Raw genomic sequence first — 19,179 nt, forward strand, 5'->3', positions numbered from 1 at the left:
TTTCTGTGTATTTCCTGACATCAGTAGCAGTATTGGTATCAGTGATACTGGGCTTCATTCATAAAAAAGATGCCATTAAACAATTATTTAAAATATACTGTCTTTATGTTGTTTATACATTAATTTGGAGATTAACTGTGAAATTATTACATTATAAAATATATTAAAAACCCCAATATAAAAACACAAATAGGCCTACACTGAGTGAGCAAACATTTAGGTGAGATTTGTAATGGTAATTGAGCAATGTTTTGCTGAATTATGAATAAATTAAATTTTAATTAAATTATGTCTTAATTAAATATGTCATCATGTAAAGTCATCTCTGCAGAAGAAATTAATGATTTCCTAGACTTTAAATGGATGGACAAAAAAATTGATAATATTAAAAAATATCTATATGACAGTAGGCCAATATACGGCAGTTATTCCCTGTGGTATTGAAAATCAATACATTTCAAGGTATAGTATCAAAGTAGTATCGTGGCAACACTAGTGTAGGGTGCCACAATTTTTTTTAAATTTTCAAAGGGTGCCTCGACTGAAAAAAGTTTGGGAAACACTGACGTAAGCAGACCAACTAATCGATAATGACATTCGTTGACAACGATTTTCATAATCGATTATAATCGATTTTATCGATTAGTTGTTGCAGCCCTAATTATATTGTTTAAATTTTAATACATTTTTAATGTTTTACACTACTTACATTTTTGGGTCACTAAGATTTGTTTTATGCTTTGAAAGTAATCAGTAATATTGTGAAATATGATTTATGATATTCTAATAATGATCTAGCTTACTGCAATGTGCAACAAGTTGAGTAATGTTCAGTAACTTTCAACACACTCAAATGTATATAGTAGATTGTTTTGAGCAAGTAAAACAGCGCTGTGTTACCCCACAATTTGAATTAAAGTGACCTAAATGAGTAGTAATTCAGCTATTTCATTAGACTGAAATAAAATAATTAAATTTTAAGTGATCAAAAATTAATGTAACAAAGTTCAAGTTCAGGGAAGAACCACTGAACTGGCAAACGTTAAACATAACTTTTAATTGTTAAATAAATATAAACAACAAAGCGAGTGGACTGTCAGCGGCCGATTAAGCATAATAAAAGCTCCAGAGCTCCTCCATGGGGCTCGAGACCAGTGTCACGCAGTTGTCTCTCGTTAGCATTCGCTCGTTCCGCTCCCACGGTTCTCGGCCCCGTCCTACTTCAAACTACAGTAACGTTAATAAAACTTTAATACATTTGCTCACCCATGAACATGATTTCTGCCTGAGTCCCGTAAGATTGCTTTCCATCGGCTGTGGAGGTGAAGATGACAACTTCCATGATTCAACACTCATTCGCAATGTCACCAAGCTACGCCTTTGAGTAATGGCCATGAAAATTAAAAGCAAAGTATGCAAGTTTCGCCACTAGAGGTCACTTATTCAAAACAATAACAGTCACATGATCTTTCAAAATCATTCTAATGCACTGATTTGGTGCTTAAAACCATTTCTTCTTATCATCAATTGTATTGTACTGCTTGATATTTTGTGGAAACTGATATATTTTTTTCAGGAATATTTGATAAATAGAAAGTTCAAAAAGCAGCATTTGAAATAGAAATATTTTGTAATGCTATGTCTTTAATGTAAATGTTGATTTAATTGAACGAGTTCATGTCTAATAAAAGTATTAATTTCATTTTTGTGTGCGTGTGTATATATATATATATATATATATATATATATATTGTAATGTTTGTGTGATAGACTCTTTTTTTTTTTTTTTTTGTCAAATGATCTAGGAACTTTACATGTCATAACACCACAAGCAATTAACGAGACTTCTGATCTCACAAATCACATGGCATTCTTCTGGAATGACCTAGAATTAGCTCCGGTGTGTTTTGAGCTGACTGTGAGGAGGTTGTGAATACAGGTCTGTGTGTCTGTGGGAACAGAAAAGGATTGGTGTTCCCTGAGTTTAGCTCTGACCCTCTTTTCCTCTCCTCTTTCCTTTGCCAGGGACACGTGGTGATGGGCAACAATGCCATATCTCCATATCAGCAGGTGATCGAGAAAACCAAGAGCCTTTCATTTCGCAGCCAAATGCTGGCCATGAACATCGAGAAGAAGCAGACCAACGCAAACAGGACTGAGGTCAGCATCTCTCAATCTCTTTTATCTGATCTCATCTCTTTTTTTCTTTAGCCCTGTAGTTTGCACACACAAATGATCTATCCAGAAGAATGTCGAGCGGCAATCAGCCCAGAACTGTCTTTACACAGTGTAAACCAGTAAGAGCAGGTTTAACACAGCGAGCGCTTTCATCATGCCGTTTTTCTTCAAAGGCCTAATGACAAGGTAGCACAGCTCAGCCATAAAGAAGGTCTGAGTCCCATGACTCAGCGCTGCGGAGTAAATAACGCTTGCACACAATCACACACACGCTCCATGGAGTTCCCTGCGTTTAGGAGTCACCACAGATGTTTTGCTTGGGGTCCAGTCGGTCTCCGTTTGATCTTGTATGTGTGCACTGATTGGCCCACGACAAACATGCCCTCTCTTTTGTTTGAAATAGAACGTTTCCAAAATAACGGCCTTTAAATGTCTCGGTCCCTCAAACCACGTCATTTAAGTGACTCACTCGCACAAACACCACAATGGCAAAGGTCATAACACACAGTCCTGTATTTTGATGTGTTTGGCCAGACGCAATTTAATTGAACATTTTCTCTTTCCCAACGGAAAAGGTGCGAACGTGAACTTGAACTGCTTGTACTCACGAAACGACTGCGGTTTTGTAGTAGATAGTCTCAGTTGCATGTTCAGTCAATTCTAATGAACTCACCTTCATTTGTGTTGGGTAATGACATATTTTGGCTCTCTCTCTTCCTCTCTATTCAGACTCCAAACTGGGCGGGTCAGGATTCTGGCTTCTGAGTGGATCTTTGCAGACCGTACGCTCCCATCTAACCTTCCAGCATTCCCATATTGCGGCCGAACATCCTGTTCTCCCTCGTGTCCTTCAAAGGAGCGAGACAGAGGCCTTATTTTTGCACTTGGGTTCAATGCATCTGGTATTAAATAAAAATAAAAAACTTGCAAAACCATCTTTAACTCATGCTTGCATTTTATTCCTGGACATTGCAAATGGTGGTTGAGGGTTAAGTGGTTGTGATCTTTTGTGTAATAGATGAAGTTTTAATGTGCTCTGAGTCACTGAGTGGGATTGGGGGGTTTTGTGCCGCTGCACATGCATGCGCCGTAATGATGAATGAGTGTTTAGTCTGCTGCATTTACGGCGCTGTTATGCGAAGAGGGCACGGAAAGGTGATCATCCCAAACTCTCTTTGGCATTTTCAATGCCACTCGTCCTCTTTGTCCGCAGACGGGCACGTCAGATGTGCTAGACAATCAACGTAATGCCTCTCCACCTTTCCCATCTCATCACATCTTCCACGCATGACACCTACAGTCTAACACTCTATACGTTTTCTATTTCTATCCCTACCGTTCGCAGACGCTGCAAGCTGAGATTCGAAGCATGTCTTAATGTCTGCTTTGGCCTGTCTATCAGCTGACATGTTTATGGGCCCTGTCTCTCTGGACGAGTGAAGAGGGGGCTTATAGCTGCCACAGCGCTCGGGCTCCCAGCCAGACATCTAAAACAACTGACGTCACCTTTACTTTCCCAGCGAGCGAGCGAGCAGGCAGGGAGGGGGGGGGGGGGGCGGGGGCTAAAGTGATTGGTTTACCGGTCCTGTGCCATGACACATTACGAAAATAAAACCCTCCTAGCCCTTAATTATCACATTCACCTTAGGAGTGCTGTCTCAGATGTTGTTTTAGTAAGACATCCAGACCAACAGCAGACGTGCGGCTGAGAAGGTTGTCCACCACAATGTCTGTCACTTCACTTAAAATAAATAAACAAACAACCAAACGAAAAGGTCAACGAAGGTTTTGGTTAAAAGGGCTACATAATCTTTCCCTTTTTCGCATTGTTTATTCCGTTTCCCCTACGTGAAAGGTTAAGGCATTTGTTCAAACACAGGCCACATAATTAAAATATACAACGCATGTTCCCTAATAATTTTTTGTTGGGATTATTCCTTGAGTCTTGTTTTCCAACTTGCAAATGCATTTTTACAAGGTAATGCCTATATTTAGAGAAGCTTTTCTGTAATATGAGCGATCATTGCAGTGTCAGTCCTAATGCAGAAGCTTTAAATTGTCAGGGAATCACTAGTTTTGATTAAGGTTTTACTTATAGTAGGCACTCAAATGTCTATCCACTAAAAGGGTATAGTAAACTGAGACGGAAAGTCTTTGGTACTCTTAAGGAGGAAAGCAACCTGATACAACTCTAGTTATGAAGGCAGGTGAATAAATATCTTAAGATTTTTTTTTTTTTTATGAGAAATGAAACTGTATTGTGTTGTACTGATGGAGACACATAGCTGTCATATAAATAACATCAACTTTAGGAGAATTTCACTTTGATCTGAACATCAAAGGGCTCTTGAGGAAAGAGTGTCATCACTTAGAAATGACAAATGTTTTTTTGTTTTGTTTTTTTCCTGAGGAGGGTAACAGAGATTCTGTGCGGACTGTTTTTAAGGACGGTTGGACTTTTCTGTGGTGTATACAAAAAAAGCTGCCTTGAATAACACCTGTTTGTTATACACAAGTCAATTGGAGCCTGAATCAGGTGCTGCACACCTTGACCTAACCTGAAAAAGTTCTAGCTAATCTGAGCCAAACTGATAGAAGGGGGAAATAGATTTTAAGATGAAGTCAAAGAACATGGAAAAAAAAAATGATATAAAAATAAAAGATTAAGTGCCACACCTAGTGGTCAAGCTGGGTAAAACATTTCTTGTATTTCAAAGCAATTAATGTTCATTTTGGGAAAGAAGCTTCTCAAGGAAAATTACTTCAGCAGCACTCATTCTTTTTGTATTTTAAAGGTTTAAAAACTTGTTTAAACTCATTTAAATATATTAAATGAAAGCTGTTAAAATCGACCTGATAGATTAAGTTATTAATTGATTGATTAGTATTAATGCTAATATATAAAAATAAAATTGCACTATTTAAATTTTAATAGTGTTTACAATTCCCAAACATCAAACTGAGACATTTCATTCATTATAACACGGATAATATTAGTATACATATTTGTCCTTCTCATAATGTATTATTTTTAGTTTTCTGATTTCATCCTGGCTGAAAAAAAATAAATAACCATCTTAAATACGTTTGCTGGTCTTATCAGATTTAAACTGGTCTCTCGGTCTGGCCAAACTAAAGTTCAGCTGGTTTATTGGGTCGCCAATCTGGCCTTATCACCTGAAAATTGCCCACAGAGACCAGTAAAGATCAGCAAAACCTGCGTTTAAAAGGCTGTTTTAATTTTTGTTTGTTTTGCCAACATGATGCAACAATAAAATGAAGATTACAGTTCAGGTACTGTATATGCAGTATTATAAGTTGTATTTTATGTGATGTCACTGTTTTTGTTTATTTTTATGTGTCAGGTTTATGATTAGTAAAAAAAAAAAAAAAGAATGAATAAACTACAAAATGCACATTACCTTTAATTCAAGCCAATGCACTTAGGACCCTGGGAAGCCCATCTGTGTTGTATACAGTAGGAGAAATTCTATTTGTCATCTTCTAAAACTTAAACAAGGAGGGGGAGAACAGCCCTCTCTCTGGCCGAGGGGCTTCTGAAAGTGCTCCGAAAACCCCACAAGATCTTGGGAGTCTCCACGTGACAGCAGCGCCTATATAGCATCAGCACCAGTAGAGTGATACTCCATCACCAGCCGAGCACTGCAGCATATGCCACAGTTACACACACATCCTCATGCACCTCAAGGGTTTATTCTAGAGCTTTTGCAGACTATTGTATCCATGTGTTTTCTCACTCTGTCTAGGGAACGAAAGGACTAAACTTTTCCTGCGAGAGGGATGCTGGATGTTCCAAGTCCACTTTGGCAGTCGGAAGGAACTTGATGTATAGGCAAAGTTTCTCTTTTTTTGGACTGGACTCGCGCAGGTATATTTCTTTTGCTCTGTGCATCTACTTTTGAGGGCACATCTCATCTCGTGCGCTTTTGGAGATTCGCTAATTCCTTCAGTTATTTTGAATGAAATAATTCACTCGCAAACACATTGATCCATCAAGGTGTATTTTTTAGTCAAAGAAGCTAAAGTTAAAAGCTTTTTCTTTCTCCACAGACATTAACGAGACACTTTTTTTAGGGTGAAAAGTAGGCTACGTTTCGCTCTCTAAAATGACATTAACCGGTGGTGAGAAATGGTGTTTTCTCTATGTGTGACACAACCGAATCCGGACTCCTCAACTCCCCGCTCTTCGGTGGGAAAATATACATATTGAAACCTCATATAGCCTACGGACCTTGAAGGCTAGCGGCGAGTACCTTTGACGCTTTCCACCGTGAGTCGGGACAATCATACAGCCGCCCAGATGCAGTTTCGCCTGTTCTCATTTGCGCTGATCGTGTTGAACTGTGTGGACTACAGCCACTGTCAGACGCAGCAGTCTCACCGCTGGAGAAGAAACAAAAGAGGTGAGTGACCTGTGTGGATTTGATAGATGCTTCAGCCTGTTAATTCACAAATTAGTCATTAAGTGGACGCTTCTGTAGATAGACTTTCGGTAACCGTATGACAGGGCCAGCACCTGGTGTGTTACGCTACTTCGTCACAAAAAAAAAAAATCACCATGGTAACCGCAGCACGCTTTCTGAATCTTTTTTGTCAATTTAACTTTTTGATTGAAGCGGTGGCAAGTTGCCATAGTTTTACGATAGTAGAAATAACTAGTTTTAACTAAAATTACCGTTACCGTGGTATTTTTTTGTAAAATGAGGTTCACTGAGATATGTTCATGGATCATTTCATTTCACGTTTGAACGTAGCCTATAGCCAACAACATTTCAAGTAGCCTACGTTACCATTGGACATCGCAACTAGTCACACGTATGTTGGCAAAACGTTAAAAAATAAGACGCTTTTATTTTTTTATTAACATAGATATTGAGTAAATAACCTGTTACTCGTCCATATTCGTTTTATTGTATATTTTTGAAGTGAATCCAAGAAAGCAGTTTTAGACGTTTAGTGTACTGTCTGAATTTAAAAAATACAAGGGTTGTTGCTGTAGGATTGGTATTGTGTTTCAGCATCTGTTCCTGTCAGATATTGTAAGCTCTATGTCAATGTGATGCGTAAAGATGACGTTTTAAAGGTCAAAACGTGAGGGGGAAAAAAATTATCTTTCTTTCACCGGCATCATGTTTAACTAGCCTTCATTAAGTTAGGCCTTTAATTTAAGTTATACATTACGGCGACCATTGTCCAACGGATAACTCCGTTTAAGAGCTTTAAAACGCACATTTTGTGTTTGTAGACTGCATGACATGAACAATTGATTTAAAAAAAAATCAATAGATCAGTAAACTGAAAAGTTTGACAGAGTGCGCTATACTTTCGTCTACAGATGTGTCGTCCAGTTCTACTAAACGTAAGTAGTTGTCTATCTATCATTTTATTATAAATTCACACATTTATCATCTAATCTTTTATGTTTTGCTTTAAAAGTCTTTAATATTCTGGGATAAGTGTGCTAGCGACGTCTTAAAACAGGCTAATTGAGTTCAGAATACAATTATAGTCTAATTGAGTTCGGAATGCAAAAATAATTGATTTCGGAACGTAGAAATTACTGCCACTTTAAAAAAAGAAAAGTCGACACCCTGAAAGTCTTACTAATCCTCACACTTTACTGAAGCCTTGTTTTTTATGTCAAATCTCATTTTGATTGTGATGAGTTGGTTAGCTTAAGTTACATTTGCTCGTCATGTTTTGTGGAGCTGTGTTCATAGTATGTATGAATAATCTCAAATAATATGTTGTCGAATTCATTGTCAAAGTACTGACTGTAGAACAGACCCTCACAGTGCGGCACTGTCTGGTTGCCATTTGATGAGTTGAGCTTTCCTTTACCCTTTTCAAATGCATTGACCCCTCTCTTGCCCTAAGCCGCTTTTAATTGATTTCACAGACAGACATTGATTAAGCTTTGAACAACTGCTGCAAGTATAACAATCCACACTTAAGATAAGGGGAGGGGAAGGGAGGGTAGGGGGTGGGGGGTATGCTGGAAGTCAAACATTTCAAACTTAACCGTCCCCCCATAAACCTTAAACTCTTGAACATCATTCATTCACTGCATGTGACAGGACAACCGCCTACATGTCTCCCAATTGAACTTCAGCCCAAATTAAGACACTTGCTGACACCATGGCTGATATGCACTCTTAAATCCGCAGAGATGTAAATTGGGAGGCATTCATAGATTTAATCATATGCATGGCATGCCAGGGGAAACCTCTGCTCCGGCTGAGAGCCCCAACCACTGTCCATCTGCAAATAATCAGCCATACACTGTAGGGAACTGGCACACACAAGTTTTCAGCCCCACTGTTTTTCTTCAAGATTTGCGATTTCAGATACTACGTAATATAATTTTCTTAAAAGGATCAAACTTGTTGGCAGACTAGTTAAGCATTTTCAGGAGGATTGGAAGATTTTGATGGGGAAAATAGTGGCTGAAGTGCATCTGGAGGTGAGCGGGATCCTTTGTACCGTATTTGTAAATGGTGACGAATCTGTAAAACATGCCTTAGAGTTTTGAGTTTGATCCTGCAAACTGAATAGTGTGTGTGTACTATGTGGCTTATTTCGATTTGAAATGCCATTAAGCTTGTAGATATGCTTCGTTCCTATATTTATCATGCTTATTGAGGGCTGTATCACTATTCAATTGAGTCTAAAACACTGAAGTGTTTTTCTTGCCCTCGGCACACTTGAGACAGCTTAATGTGCAGTCTTTTCCGGCGTGCTTATGTGCACTACAATCCCACATCACCTCAGCGGCACGGTCAATCCTCTTGAACCGTGTTTTAGAAGGCTTTGTCTTAACCACCCCACGAGTGTGTTTATTTGCAACAGATACTCCACTAAAGCGGAGCAGACTGAAATCAAAGCTCAAATCATACTTTTTCTGTTTTTGTTCGTGATTGGTTTTGTGTCAGCTCTTTGTATTCACACAGCCTTCATCAGATGAATATAACAAAGGCAACAGAAAGACACATTAATGCACCTCTGTATCCCCCATTCAGTGCTTTACTGATGCCAGCGAGTTTGCAATGATATCATTGCTTGGCCCAGGGGTAATCCTTTTAATTTTTATTCTTTGGCTAATGATGCCACCTGCTGACTACATAAAACTGTGGGCTCGCGTACCAGCGCAGGCTAGAGAACATTCTCATACATTGCGGGTTTGACAGGCCAGGCTCAGGAGGGGTGTTAATGCTTTTTCCTCAGAGCTACTGCTCTCAATACGACAACTTTTGACTGTTTTTTATAGTATATATATGAACATAAAAAATTTGAATTTGAACAATCTCTGTACTTCCATCTACTTGCACTTTAAGTGCATCTGTGCACTACGGGAGGTTAAGGAGCGGCTAGCACTGATGAACCGCCCGATTAAGCTCACAGTAATGGAACTAATAGAAGTCTGTTTCCAAAGAAACACAGTCGTGGTAATCCATGGGAAAGTGGAAGAGAGGAAAGGTTTAGCTCCATCCCTGAGCTCCTCAGCTTCACCCTGAAGGGATTAGGGGGAAAGCACCTGTATTTTAACACTATCGAACAGTTATATCTTAATCTGCTGGCAGCAAATGGCAATCTGTCCCATTATGCCTCAGAAACTGTTTTGAAATGATAAATATTTCTTAAAAATTAAATGCAAGATAATCCGCTTATATGGTTCATAGTTAAGCAAATCCAAACCTATAAGCGTTTATTTCTTCTATGATGCACAAAAGATGACATTTTGTTCAATATCTCAATGTTGCTGTTGTTTGTTGTTTTTTTACATTTTTTATTGCAATGATAATCAATGTTTGCATACAGGTTTGGGACAATGTAAGGGGGAGTAAAGATGCAAGAATTTTCATATTTGGATTAACTTTTGAAGCAAGAGACATGGTGTGCAGCTCAATGAATGTAATTAGAGAATTCATGTAAGAAAAAAATGGCCTGAGCGGTTAAACTGCGAGAGTGTAGGATGTAAAAGACTTCTTTGTTATTAAAATCTGTCCGGGAAGACGTCTAAAATGAGTAAGAACAGAAAGAACTGTTTAGAGCTACGCTTTCTACAAGTTTACGTAAGGTCCCAGGTTTATGGGTGTAAGTGTTAATGTTGGCTCTTGCTATGTTCGTGCCATTTAATGTCCTGATGAAGTGCGTGACAGGATGGGTGACTGCTCCAGAGCCTCCTTATTAAAAAAAACAAAAAAAAACATTCTGCCACTCTTCTTTTGGAAAATGTGACATTTCCTTTCATTCTAATCCATAATGGAAGTGATGTTTTATGAAATTGATGTTCATTTAATTTTGTCAAGTACAGCCAACTCTCTCACCCAGCCATTCATTCCGCTGGCCAGGAGTGACTTTTTTATTCCAGCAGGTTAGACGGTGTTGGGTGTGTTCGCTGTGTCCCTTTCCTATCGCACCATAGCTTGCCATAGAGCTGTGCCGTGATCGCTTTGGTGAATCTCTGAGAATTGAGTGTGCGTGAGAGTGAATATCATTAGACGAAAAGTTTGATCTGGGGGCACAGGAGAGACTGTAGACATGATGCATGGGATATTTGAGGAGATCAGTTGGTTTAATGGGAGCACCATCACCTGAGACGGATTAAATCTTTTGGTGTTCTCTAAGTGAACAAATATCCGATGAGAAGTCCCTCTCTCTTTCTGTCTCTCTCTTATTCACCATTCTGCTATCCTGAGGGTGTGTTTTTGTCAGTATGTATACATTGTATTAACTGGATTTTTACATTACCTGCAGAAAGTGGTGCTTGTGTATATATAGATAGACGTGGGGCTGATTGCATTGAAAGGTAGTAGCATGATTAATTAGCCGACAATTTAATTGTTAGACAATTTTTAGAAGCTCTTAAAGGGATAGTTCACCCAGTAATGTAAATTCTGCCATCATTTACTCACCCTCTAGTTGTTCTAAACCTTTATGCATTTCTTTCTCCTGCTGAACACAAAAGAAGATATTTTGAAGAATGTTTGTAACCAAACATTTGATGGGCCACATTGACTTCCATAGTATGGGAAAAACAAATTAAATGGGGCCCTTCAACTGTTTGGGCCCTATCCCTTTAAAGCGGCACTATGCAGGATTTCCATTTTGTCAAACAGCGACCCCTAGAGTCGCTGTAGAGTACTTGTATTTAACGTTACTGTCATAAATACAACTCACGCAGAGCGTATCTGCACTCACGGCCTCTGCACTTTATAATAATAATGTAGCCTACCGCGTTAGGCTTACCTGAGCCTAAATGCCAGATGACATCAACAAAGTTACATCATGTACGTTGCATTATTTCGTAACAATGTCCGTTATGATGTTGTTATACATGATTATTGCAATTTATCATAATAGTTTGCAAATTGCGCTCATTTACACTATTTACAACGTGTAGGCTTATTATTGTCCTGATAATTATGTGAGATATTGACAACTGTTCTCATGATAATCGCAGGAATCAACTTTAACAGTGAAAGCCTGACCGAGTGGCACTCTTGTTCTGTTCCTCGCGCTGTCAGATTCTCGTTTCCTTTTTCTAGACTCTACCAACCGCGCTTTCTTCATTTTTTTCGCCATTCTGAAAACGCAGGTCCAATGTTTACTCGTTTCTGACTCCTCGCTCGGTCAATCTGCCGTTTCCTCTTTCTCTGTTCCTCCGACAATGCTTTCCTAGCTTTCTGCTTCTTATATGCCGGCTTAGCCTTGCCGATAGTTGTTTTTATCGTTCTGAAATCACGCAAATGTTTCCTGTAAAACATTACAATAACTCCGAAGCTGTTCAGTGAAGCTAAAAAACTGCATAGTGCTGCTTTAAATGTACTACTAAAAGACTGTGCCCACATCCACTTCACTATTAACTCAATAAACTCTGTACATTTAAACAGTCCCAAACTTGCTGTCCAGACCAGGCATCCTTTGTGTGAACATTTTCCTCATCACCAGGGTACTGCCTCATGTTCAAAGTGGACCATTGATGAGAATTGAATGCATGCTGCTCAGAGAGGTTTTTTTTAACACTTTCCACGCCTTTATTTGTCATGTCGTGGCAGAGAAATACCCATTGTGCATTCATAGTTTTTTTTTTGGTAATGTAACCAAGGGCATCCTCTCCACTGGCCTCACTCGTTGTCATCAGAAGATCCCATATGTTGGCAAAGTTAAATTCCAAACAGATGGTTTGCTCTCAGACTACAATTTACCACACTATAAAAGTTCATTTTCGGAAATGTGAAATAAAATAGACTTATTATATAAATCTTATTATAATAAGCTCCATATTTCCCGACGGTGATTGAAAACCGTTTTGCCACAGACAAGAAGTCCACTGTGCTTTTTAAATTCCATGGATGTTTTTTTTTTTTTTTTACATGCTCACCTCTGTTATTTCCACAACAGCCAGACCCTAAAGTAATTTTACTTTAATGCATTTCGTATAAGGCTGCTAAATATGCTAAGCCAGTTGAGTCTGATTCTCTTGAGTTAGAGCTATACAACTTTTTAAAATAGGACTTACAAGAGGTGAACACAACACAAGTTGTTTTAACATTAAACAAATAGTTTAAAATAGTAACTTGAATCATACAACTACACAAATACGTGATATTTGAAGATGTTGATGTGCAAATGTAAATGAGGTGGACATATTCATTGTCTCAATTTTTTTCACCTTCGGGAGCATGAGCTTGCACTTTTAAGATGGCATATCAAGTTAAGCTTAGTTAATTTTTAAAAGGTAGGCCTACATCTTGTGACCTCTGCTTTCTGTTTCATTCTGCACTGTCTTTTTGATTTTGAAAGTAAGAATGCGTAATTTACATTTGCTCATCTGTACCATGCATGTTATTCTAAAGCATTGCTTTTTAGATCAAATTCTGGTTCTACTTGGTATCTTCTGGATACTGTACATTTGATGAAGTGAGACAAACATTGTACATGTCACTGACATAGTTTTACCTGTTCTGTGACAGATATTTGCTGTGTTCCAAATCCTAGTAAGATTCCCCCTTTTTAAGGCATCATGTGTCTTTTCCAAGAGAAAAGAAAAAAAGACAACTTAATTATGCTGTCATCTAAGATGCTCTCTTTTTGCCCAATTTGTAAGTCAGCATTGCTTGTGCCTTGTGTGGTGAAACTCGAAAAATTAGAGTATCGTGCAAAAGTTATAATTTTGATGATTATGGCTTACAGCTTATGAAAACCCCAAATTCAAAATCTCAAAAAATTTAAATATTACATGAAATAAAAAAAAAAAAGGATTTTAAATACAGAAATGTCGGCACTCTGAAAAGTATAATCATGCATGTTTATATAGTTATATAAACTAAATATATTAGTTCCACCTTTTAATTTGAATTATTGAAATACTTTTGCACGATATTAAATTTGTCTGAGATTCACCTGTATATTCACTCAATTCAATAATATTCAATAATCCTAATGCTCATTGAAGTATCGTGTCATTCCTCTTGTGTTTCCTACATTGAAACTGAGTCGAATGTCCCATGTATAGCATTATTTGTATGATGAATTCCTTTGTAGAGCGTTCCAAATCACTCAAGATTTGGCGGTTACGTTTCAGTTTGGACTCAGCTCGGGAATGCAGGTTGCCTGTGTAGGTAGTGGACAGCGAGAAAGTTCACTAGGTTTTGAAACAGAGCTTCAATGTAAAACAAACCTGCTGGTCTTTTACCTAATACAATTCCTTATGAATCACACAACCCTCGCAAATCTTGAACCAGCTATATATGAAAGGATGGGAGAGCATAGACAGGGTAATGGGGTGTCAGTTGAGTGTGCAGGACATTTTGAAGAATTTAATTGGTGGTTCAAAATGTCCTGGAAGGGTTGGAGAAAATCGAATTGCCTTGAGTAGGCTCTCTGTGTTCCCAGGCCTTGCCAGGTTCTATTCCGTACCACATTTGTTCTCCATGTGCGAGTATGTCCGTCCTTGTGCATTCAGGCTTTCTACCTAGTCTGAATCGATCTGCGAGGGCCTTGTTGTAACGTGAGCTCTAGAGGCTTCCTCCATCAAAAACAAAAAAACAAAAAAAAACACACATAGCTACATATGCAGGCGTGTGTGGCCTGTCTCTGGCTCTGACAGATATTTACATCCACGCCTACACAAATCGCTGGAAGAACAACAAGGGGGAACATTGGGCTGCCGTTTCCCCCTCCCCATCTCTCTAACACCCGACAGATGGACAGGCCTCCTCTGTTCCCCTGCGCTTGATAGGACCTCTAATTACGCATCCAGACCACATCAAACCAGCCATCCACACGCCTTGCTTTCAGTATAGTGCGGAAGTGATACGGTCAGGGGCAATAAAGCTACACCACTTGCTTGTAATTTGTTTGTGAATCGCGCTTGGGTCTCGTCCCCTTTGCCCTGTCATTGTGCCCGTCTCCATCGTGAGTCTAGGTCGAGGATGTCTGGACCTTCTAAGAGCTTGAAAGGGAGGCCGAGACACCCTGCCTGCTGCCCGCCTGCCTGTGGAACCCAGAAGTCCTGGTGTGGTTTTAATCAAGGCCAGGCATGGTAGTCATTATAGTGCCCTGGCGCTAAGCTCATTGTTTTTTTTGTCTCTCTCCCTCCCTGTCTCTCTTTCTGTGAGGATTCAACATGCAACTCAGATGTGAAGGGGTCTTCAAGGGTCACTAGCCCTCGATGAGAAAGTGTCAGTGGTTTGTGTGCAGTAGCCAGCTTGTATCTGTAATCAGCGTATTTGTTTGGAGTCATGAGTCATCGCAAAACTCGCTTAATGCAAAAAGAAACTAAACAAAAAGGTATTTAAAACATTCTGTTCTCTATTATATAATAAGCTACGCAATGGGAAAAAATCATTGTAAGCTATTATTCTGTGTCAATCTCATACATTTGGTATGACTAGGAGTATAAAATTATAAATTCACATTACTAGTATAATGCCATCACCAACATGCTCTTACAAACTGAGTTATAGGGGTCAAGTTATATTAGGAAAATATTTAATTAGCTTACACTACTATTCAGAAGTTTGGGGTCAGTTTTGAACTTTTTATTTATCAAAGAATCCTCAAAAAAGTATCATGGTTTCCACAATCATATGAAGCAGCACATATGAAGCAGTTTTCAACAATGGTAATGATAAGAAATGTTTCTTTAGCACCAAATCGATGATTTCTGAAGGATCATTTGACACGGAAAACTGGAATAATGGCTGCTGAAAATTCTGCTTTGCATCACCGGAATAAATTAAAATTTAAAATATATGATAATAGAAAACAATTATTTTAATTTGTAATAATATTTCACAATATTTCTGTTACTGTTGGATCACGTAAATTCAGCCTTGGTGACCATAAGAGACTTTTTCCAAAAACGTTTAAAAATCTTACTGACCCCATACTAAACCGTAGGCTAGTGTATATTTGAGATTATATTTTATTTTTATATATTTAGAAAATAGTTATCAGGACTAACCCCTTACATCATGAGCAGGATCCTGATTCTTTTTGGAGAGGTCTTCTACCACCCTTATTTGGCTTATTTTGAGATTTTGATGTTTTGAATGTCTTGAATTCTTGGGGTTAAATATGCAAGGAGTTTGATATTGATTTGAGTTAAAATAGTTGTGTTTTACAGTTTAGTGGGCATTATATTTTTGACTGCAGATTGACAAATCAGAATCAAGTATTCCAGTTGTCATATTGTGGTCAAGTATTCCGTGATAACAGAAAGTTTCAGTGTAGTATTTCAGCAGCTATAGGGTGGTGCAGAGATGATGTCTTTTTTGTCTTTTTTGTTAAGGGTGATGCTAACCAGGTAATGCTTACTTCCGGGTTTGCCTACAAAAATACGTCCTCCCTCCACCACTCTATTGTTTTTTAATGGGTTGTCTTTGCTGATTCTGGGTCATGTGCCTGCATGTACTGGCATTGTGCCACCTAAATAGAACACAACTGAAGAGAAAAGCCATATTTTGTGCTTTGTAATCTTTTGCGCATAATTTGAAGAAATTCACAAGCTCAAGTTATGATTTTAAACCGTCTTTAATTAATCAGACTCTGAAGTTTTGAAATGCAGAGGACAACTTCAATTGTGGTGAGTTTATGTTCTATGCGAATTCAATATATCTCTGTTTTTGTCCCTGTATTGTCCATTTGTCTTTAACTACCCACTGGGCTCAGTGGTAGATAGATATTTAGAGGGGGTCAGGCAAGTGGCGGCGCGAATGATAAAGAAAAGGTTTAGGATGTTGGGAAAGAGAAAATATCCATGCACATTTCTCAAATTCCTCCTTTTTTTCACGCACTCAGTTATCCACTTGTATTACACCTTGGCTGACTTCAACAGTGTATTATTTTATTTGAACCAGAGCCAGACCTCAGAAACACACCATCTTCTCTTGTGTAAACAGCTGTCACGGAGAGGGACGGTGCGTTAAGGTATCCGCAGGCAGGGGTCACATGTAGTTTTCATGTTCATGTGCTAATAATGGCTTTGGTGGTGGCACTCCAGTAATGGATAATACCAGCTTGTCACTGTAATTAACATGCACAAAGGTGTTGTGTCTTTGAAACAAAATACATTGTTGTACACATTTTTGTTGTGTCATTGTCTTTTGATTAAAATTTTCTTCAAATGCAATCAGCATGTCATATACATTAATTTCAGGCAGTTATAATCTGAGTAAAACTGTTTTGTTGACAAAAATAGCATTTTATTAATTGACAATGTGCTATAAGATGTAAAAGTTTATTTTGGAAAAATCAAAGACCTGTCGTTTATCAGCATAAACAATCACTGTGTTTTAGAGATCATTTAAGTTATTGCTTTATGCACAAGTTCTTAAACAGATAGTTCACCAAAAAATAAATATTCTGTAATTAATACCTCATATCGTTCCAAACCCTTAAAACTTTTGTTCATGACATTTAGTTCATCTTCGGAACACAAATTAAAATCTTTTTGATGAAATCTGAGAGTTTTCTGTCCCTCCATTAACAGCTACACAACTGACACTTTGAAACTTCAAAAAGTTCATAAAGAGACCGTAAAACTAATCCAAATGAATTGAGTGGTGTAGTCCCAAATTTTCTGAAGAGACACGATCGCTTTATATGATGAACAGATTGGATTTCCAGCATCATTACTCCAGTCTTCAGTCACATGATACTTTCTAATGTGCTGAATTAGTGCTCAAGAAACATTTCTTATTATTATAAAATTTGAAAACAGTTGTGCTGCTTAATTTTTTTTATTTTTGAAAACTAGATTTTTTTCCAGGATACTTTGATGAATAGAAAGTTCAAAAGTACAGCATTTAAATAGAAATGTCCTTGCTTAATAATAAAAAAAAAATCTTACTGACCCAAAACCTTTGAATAGTATAGTGTAATATTATGTTAATGTTGTGTATATAGTTAAAGTAATTTAATGAGCATTATGATGCTTTTTCAAAGTTATCAAAAAACATTTTTAGCAAGAATTTCTTTGACAAGATCAACATTGCTTTCAAGTCTCAAAAACAAAAGAAGAAAGTTCCATGGTGTGACCAACGTGTTTATGGGAGTACGGGGCCATACAGGGGCCGTATCTGAGATGTATCTGGCTGCCAGACAGGTTTGTTTTAGTAAGAGCAAGAAGAGGTTGAAGTTGAGTGATTATAACAGAGCTCTTTAGTGTAAGCTCTGCCCTGGGCAGCAGATGAGATGAGCGGCCATTACATAAAACCCTGCCCTGGTGTTCATTTGTATCTGGAAGTGTTCTGGCATGTCCTCGCTGGCCAGGTTTTCACGGGGATTTGACAAATTTGTAACAATACACGCAGATTTTATACACCGTGCCACCCATGTGTGGGGAAACCGCAGCTGTAGAACCTGTTTTTGTTATTTTCAAGCCTATGCTTATCGTATGCCTGCCGTTTTTGATGTCGATGGCATGGGTGTTGCGTGGTATCCTGTTGAATTTTTGCTTAATTAGCTCAATAGAAGTTTTTGAGGGTCTGCTGAAGCTATTTATGGAGTAGAAGACTCAGTCTTGGACATCAGGCTTTGAAGTCCCCTCACAGTGGTTGGGACCATATGAGGTTCCTCGGCATGTTTCTGCCTGCCACCCCCGTGGTGCTCTCCACTTTTGACCCTGTGGATCACTTCTGATCTGGCCTGGTAGGGAAGGGTTGAAGCAGGGAGGTGGAGAAGAGGTCTCGTTAAAGGGTTAATGAGGTAATATCTTTCATGTTCCCCAGCATAGCACAGACTCAGGCGTGAAGGCAAACAATACTATGTAGAGGGAGGTCTGATGGGTATTGTGCCTATATATGTATGTGTGGGTGGGTGAGTTTTATGTGCTCATAATTCTAAACTTGGTTTTTAGAGGTGTTTGCGAAGGCAAGCTTCCCGAATACTAGTCCTCAAACTTACGGTTTGAGTTTTGAACAGCCCCTAATGCTTATTATTAAACTAATATCAAATAATAAAAATGATTGGAGTAGGTTTTACAAGAAAATACTTTTCCAGACTTTCTACGTCAAAATGTCATGTTTAATTCAATGTGTTACTTGCCTTTTCTTTGTAATTATTTGTCAAATTTACTAGCAATCTCTGAGTGATTGTTTCAAAGTAAATCCTACACCAAATTCATAATTTAAACTAATGATGTGAATGATACCTCAAACCATGCGGCTTGAGAACATCTGTGCTATTCCTATTACAAGCGACAAGAGACACTGACAAATGATAAAATGGACGAATAAAGGGAACCAAGTTATGTCTAGCATTTAGAATGGTGGGTAACAACTGCATAGCAACACGCTGGTTCTCAACCAAGACAACCAGACCAAGATCTTCTATAACGATACTCGGTTACTAACGTAACCTTGGTTCTCTCTAGAGAGGGAACGAGTATAGCGTAAGTTTAGCTTACGCTACGGGAAAGATTCATCTTCTCGAGATACTGAAGCCAAAAAATTATCCTTAATTTTGTATTCC

General features: G+C 38.3%; 2 protein-coding genes across 3 annotated transcripts in view; both read left to right on the forward strand.

Annotated features, from left to right (window-relative positions):
• Positions 1–3,113, forward strand: part of eif3ea (eukaryotic translation initiation factor 3, subunit E, a) — a 41,582-nt gene extending 38,469 nt beyond the window's left edge. Inside the window, exons 12-13 of the mRNA XM_077215030.1 lie at positions 2,026–2,160; positions 2,908–3,113. Of these exons, the coding sequence (XP_077071145.1) occupies positions 2,026–2,160; positions 2,908–2,943 (171 nt within the window). The 3' untranslated portion in view covers positions 2,944–3,113. The remainder of the gene's footprint in view (positions 1–2,025; positions 2,161–2,907) is intronic.
• Positions 3,114–5,719: 2,606 nt separating this feature from the next.
• rspo2 (R-spondin 2) overlaps positions 5,720–19,179 on the forward strand; it is a 67,241-nt gene continuing 53,781 nt past the window's right edge. The window contains exons 1-2 of one of the 2 annotated variants that reach the window (XM_077215031.1): positions 5,769–6,602; positions 7,535–7,558. In XM_077215031.1, coding sequence (XP_077071146.1) covers positions 6,500–6,602; positions 7,535–7,558 — 127 coding nt within the window. In that variant the 5' untranslated portion in view covers positions 5,769–6,499. Of the gene's footprint in view, positions 6,603–7,534; positions 7,559–19,179 lie in introns of both variants that reach the window. The other variant, XM_077215032.1, reaches the window with a different exon arrangement.

The sequence above is a fragment of the Siphateles boraxobius genome, unplaced genomic scaffold, assembly GCF_051911475.1.
Source record: "Siphateles boraxobius isolate OS27281-9 unplaced genomic scaffold, OSU_SipBor_1 68, whole genome shotgun sequence".
Classification (NCBI taxonomy): domain Eukaryota; kingdom Metazoa; phylum Chordata; class Actinopteri; order Cypriniformes; family Leuciscidae; genus Siphateles; species Siphateles boraxobius.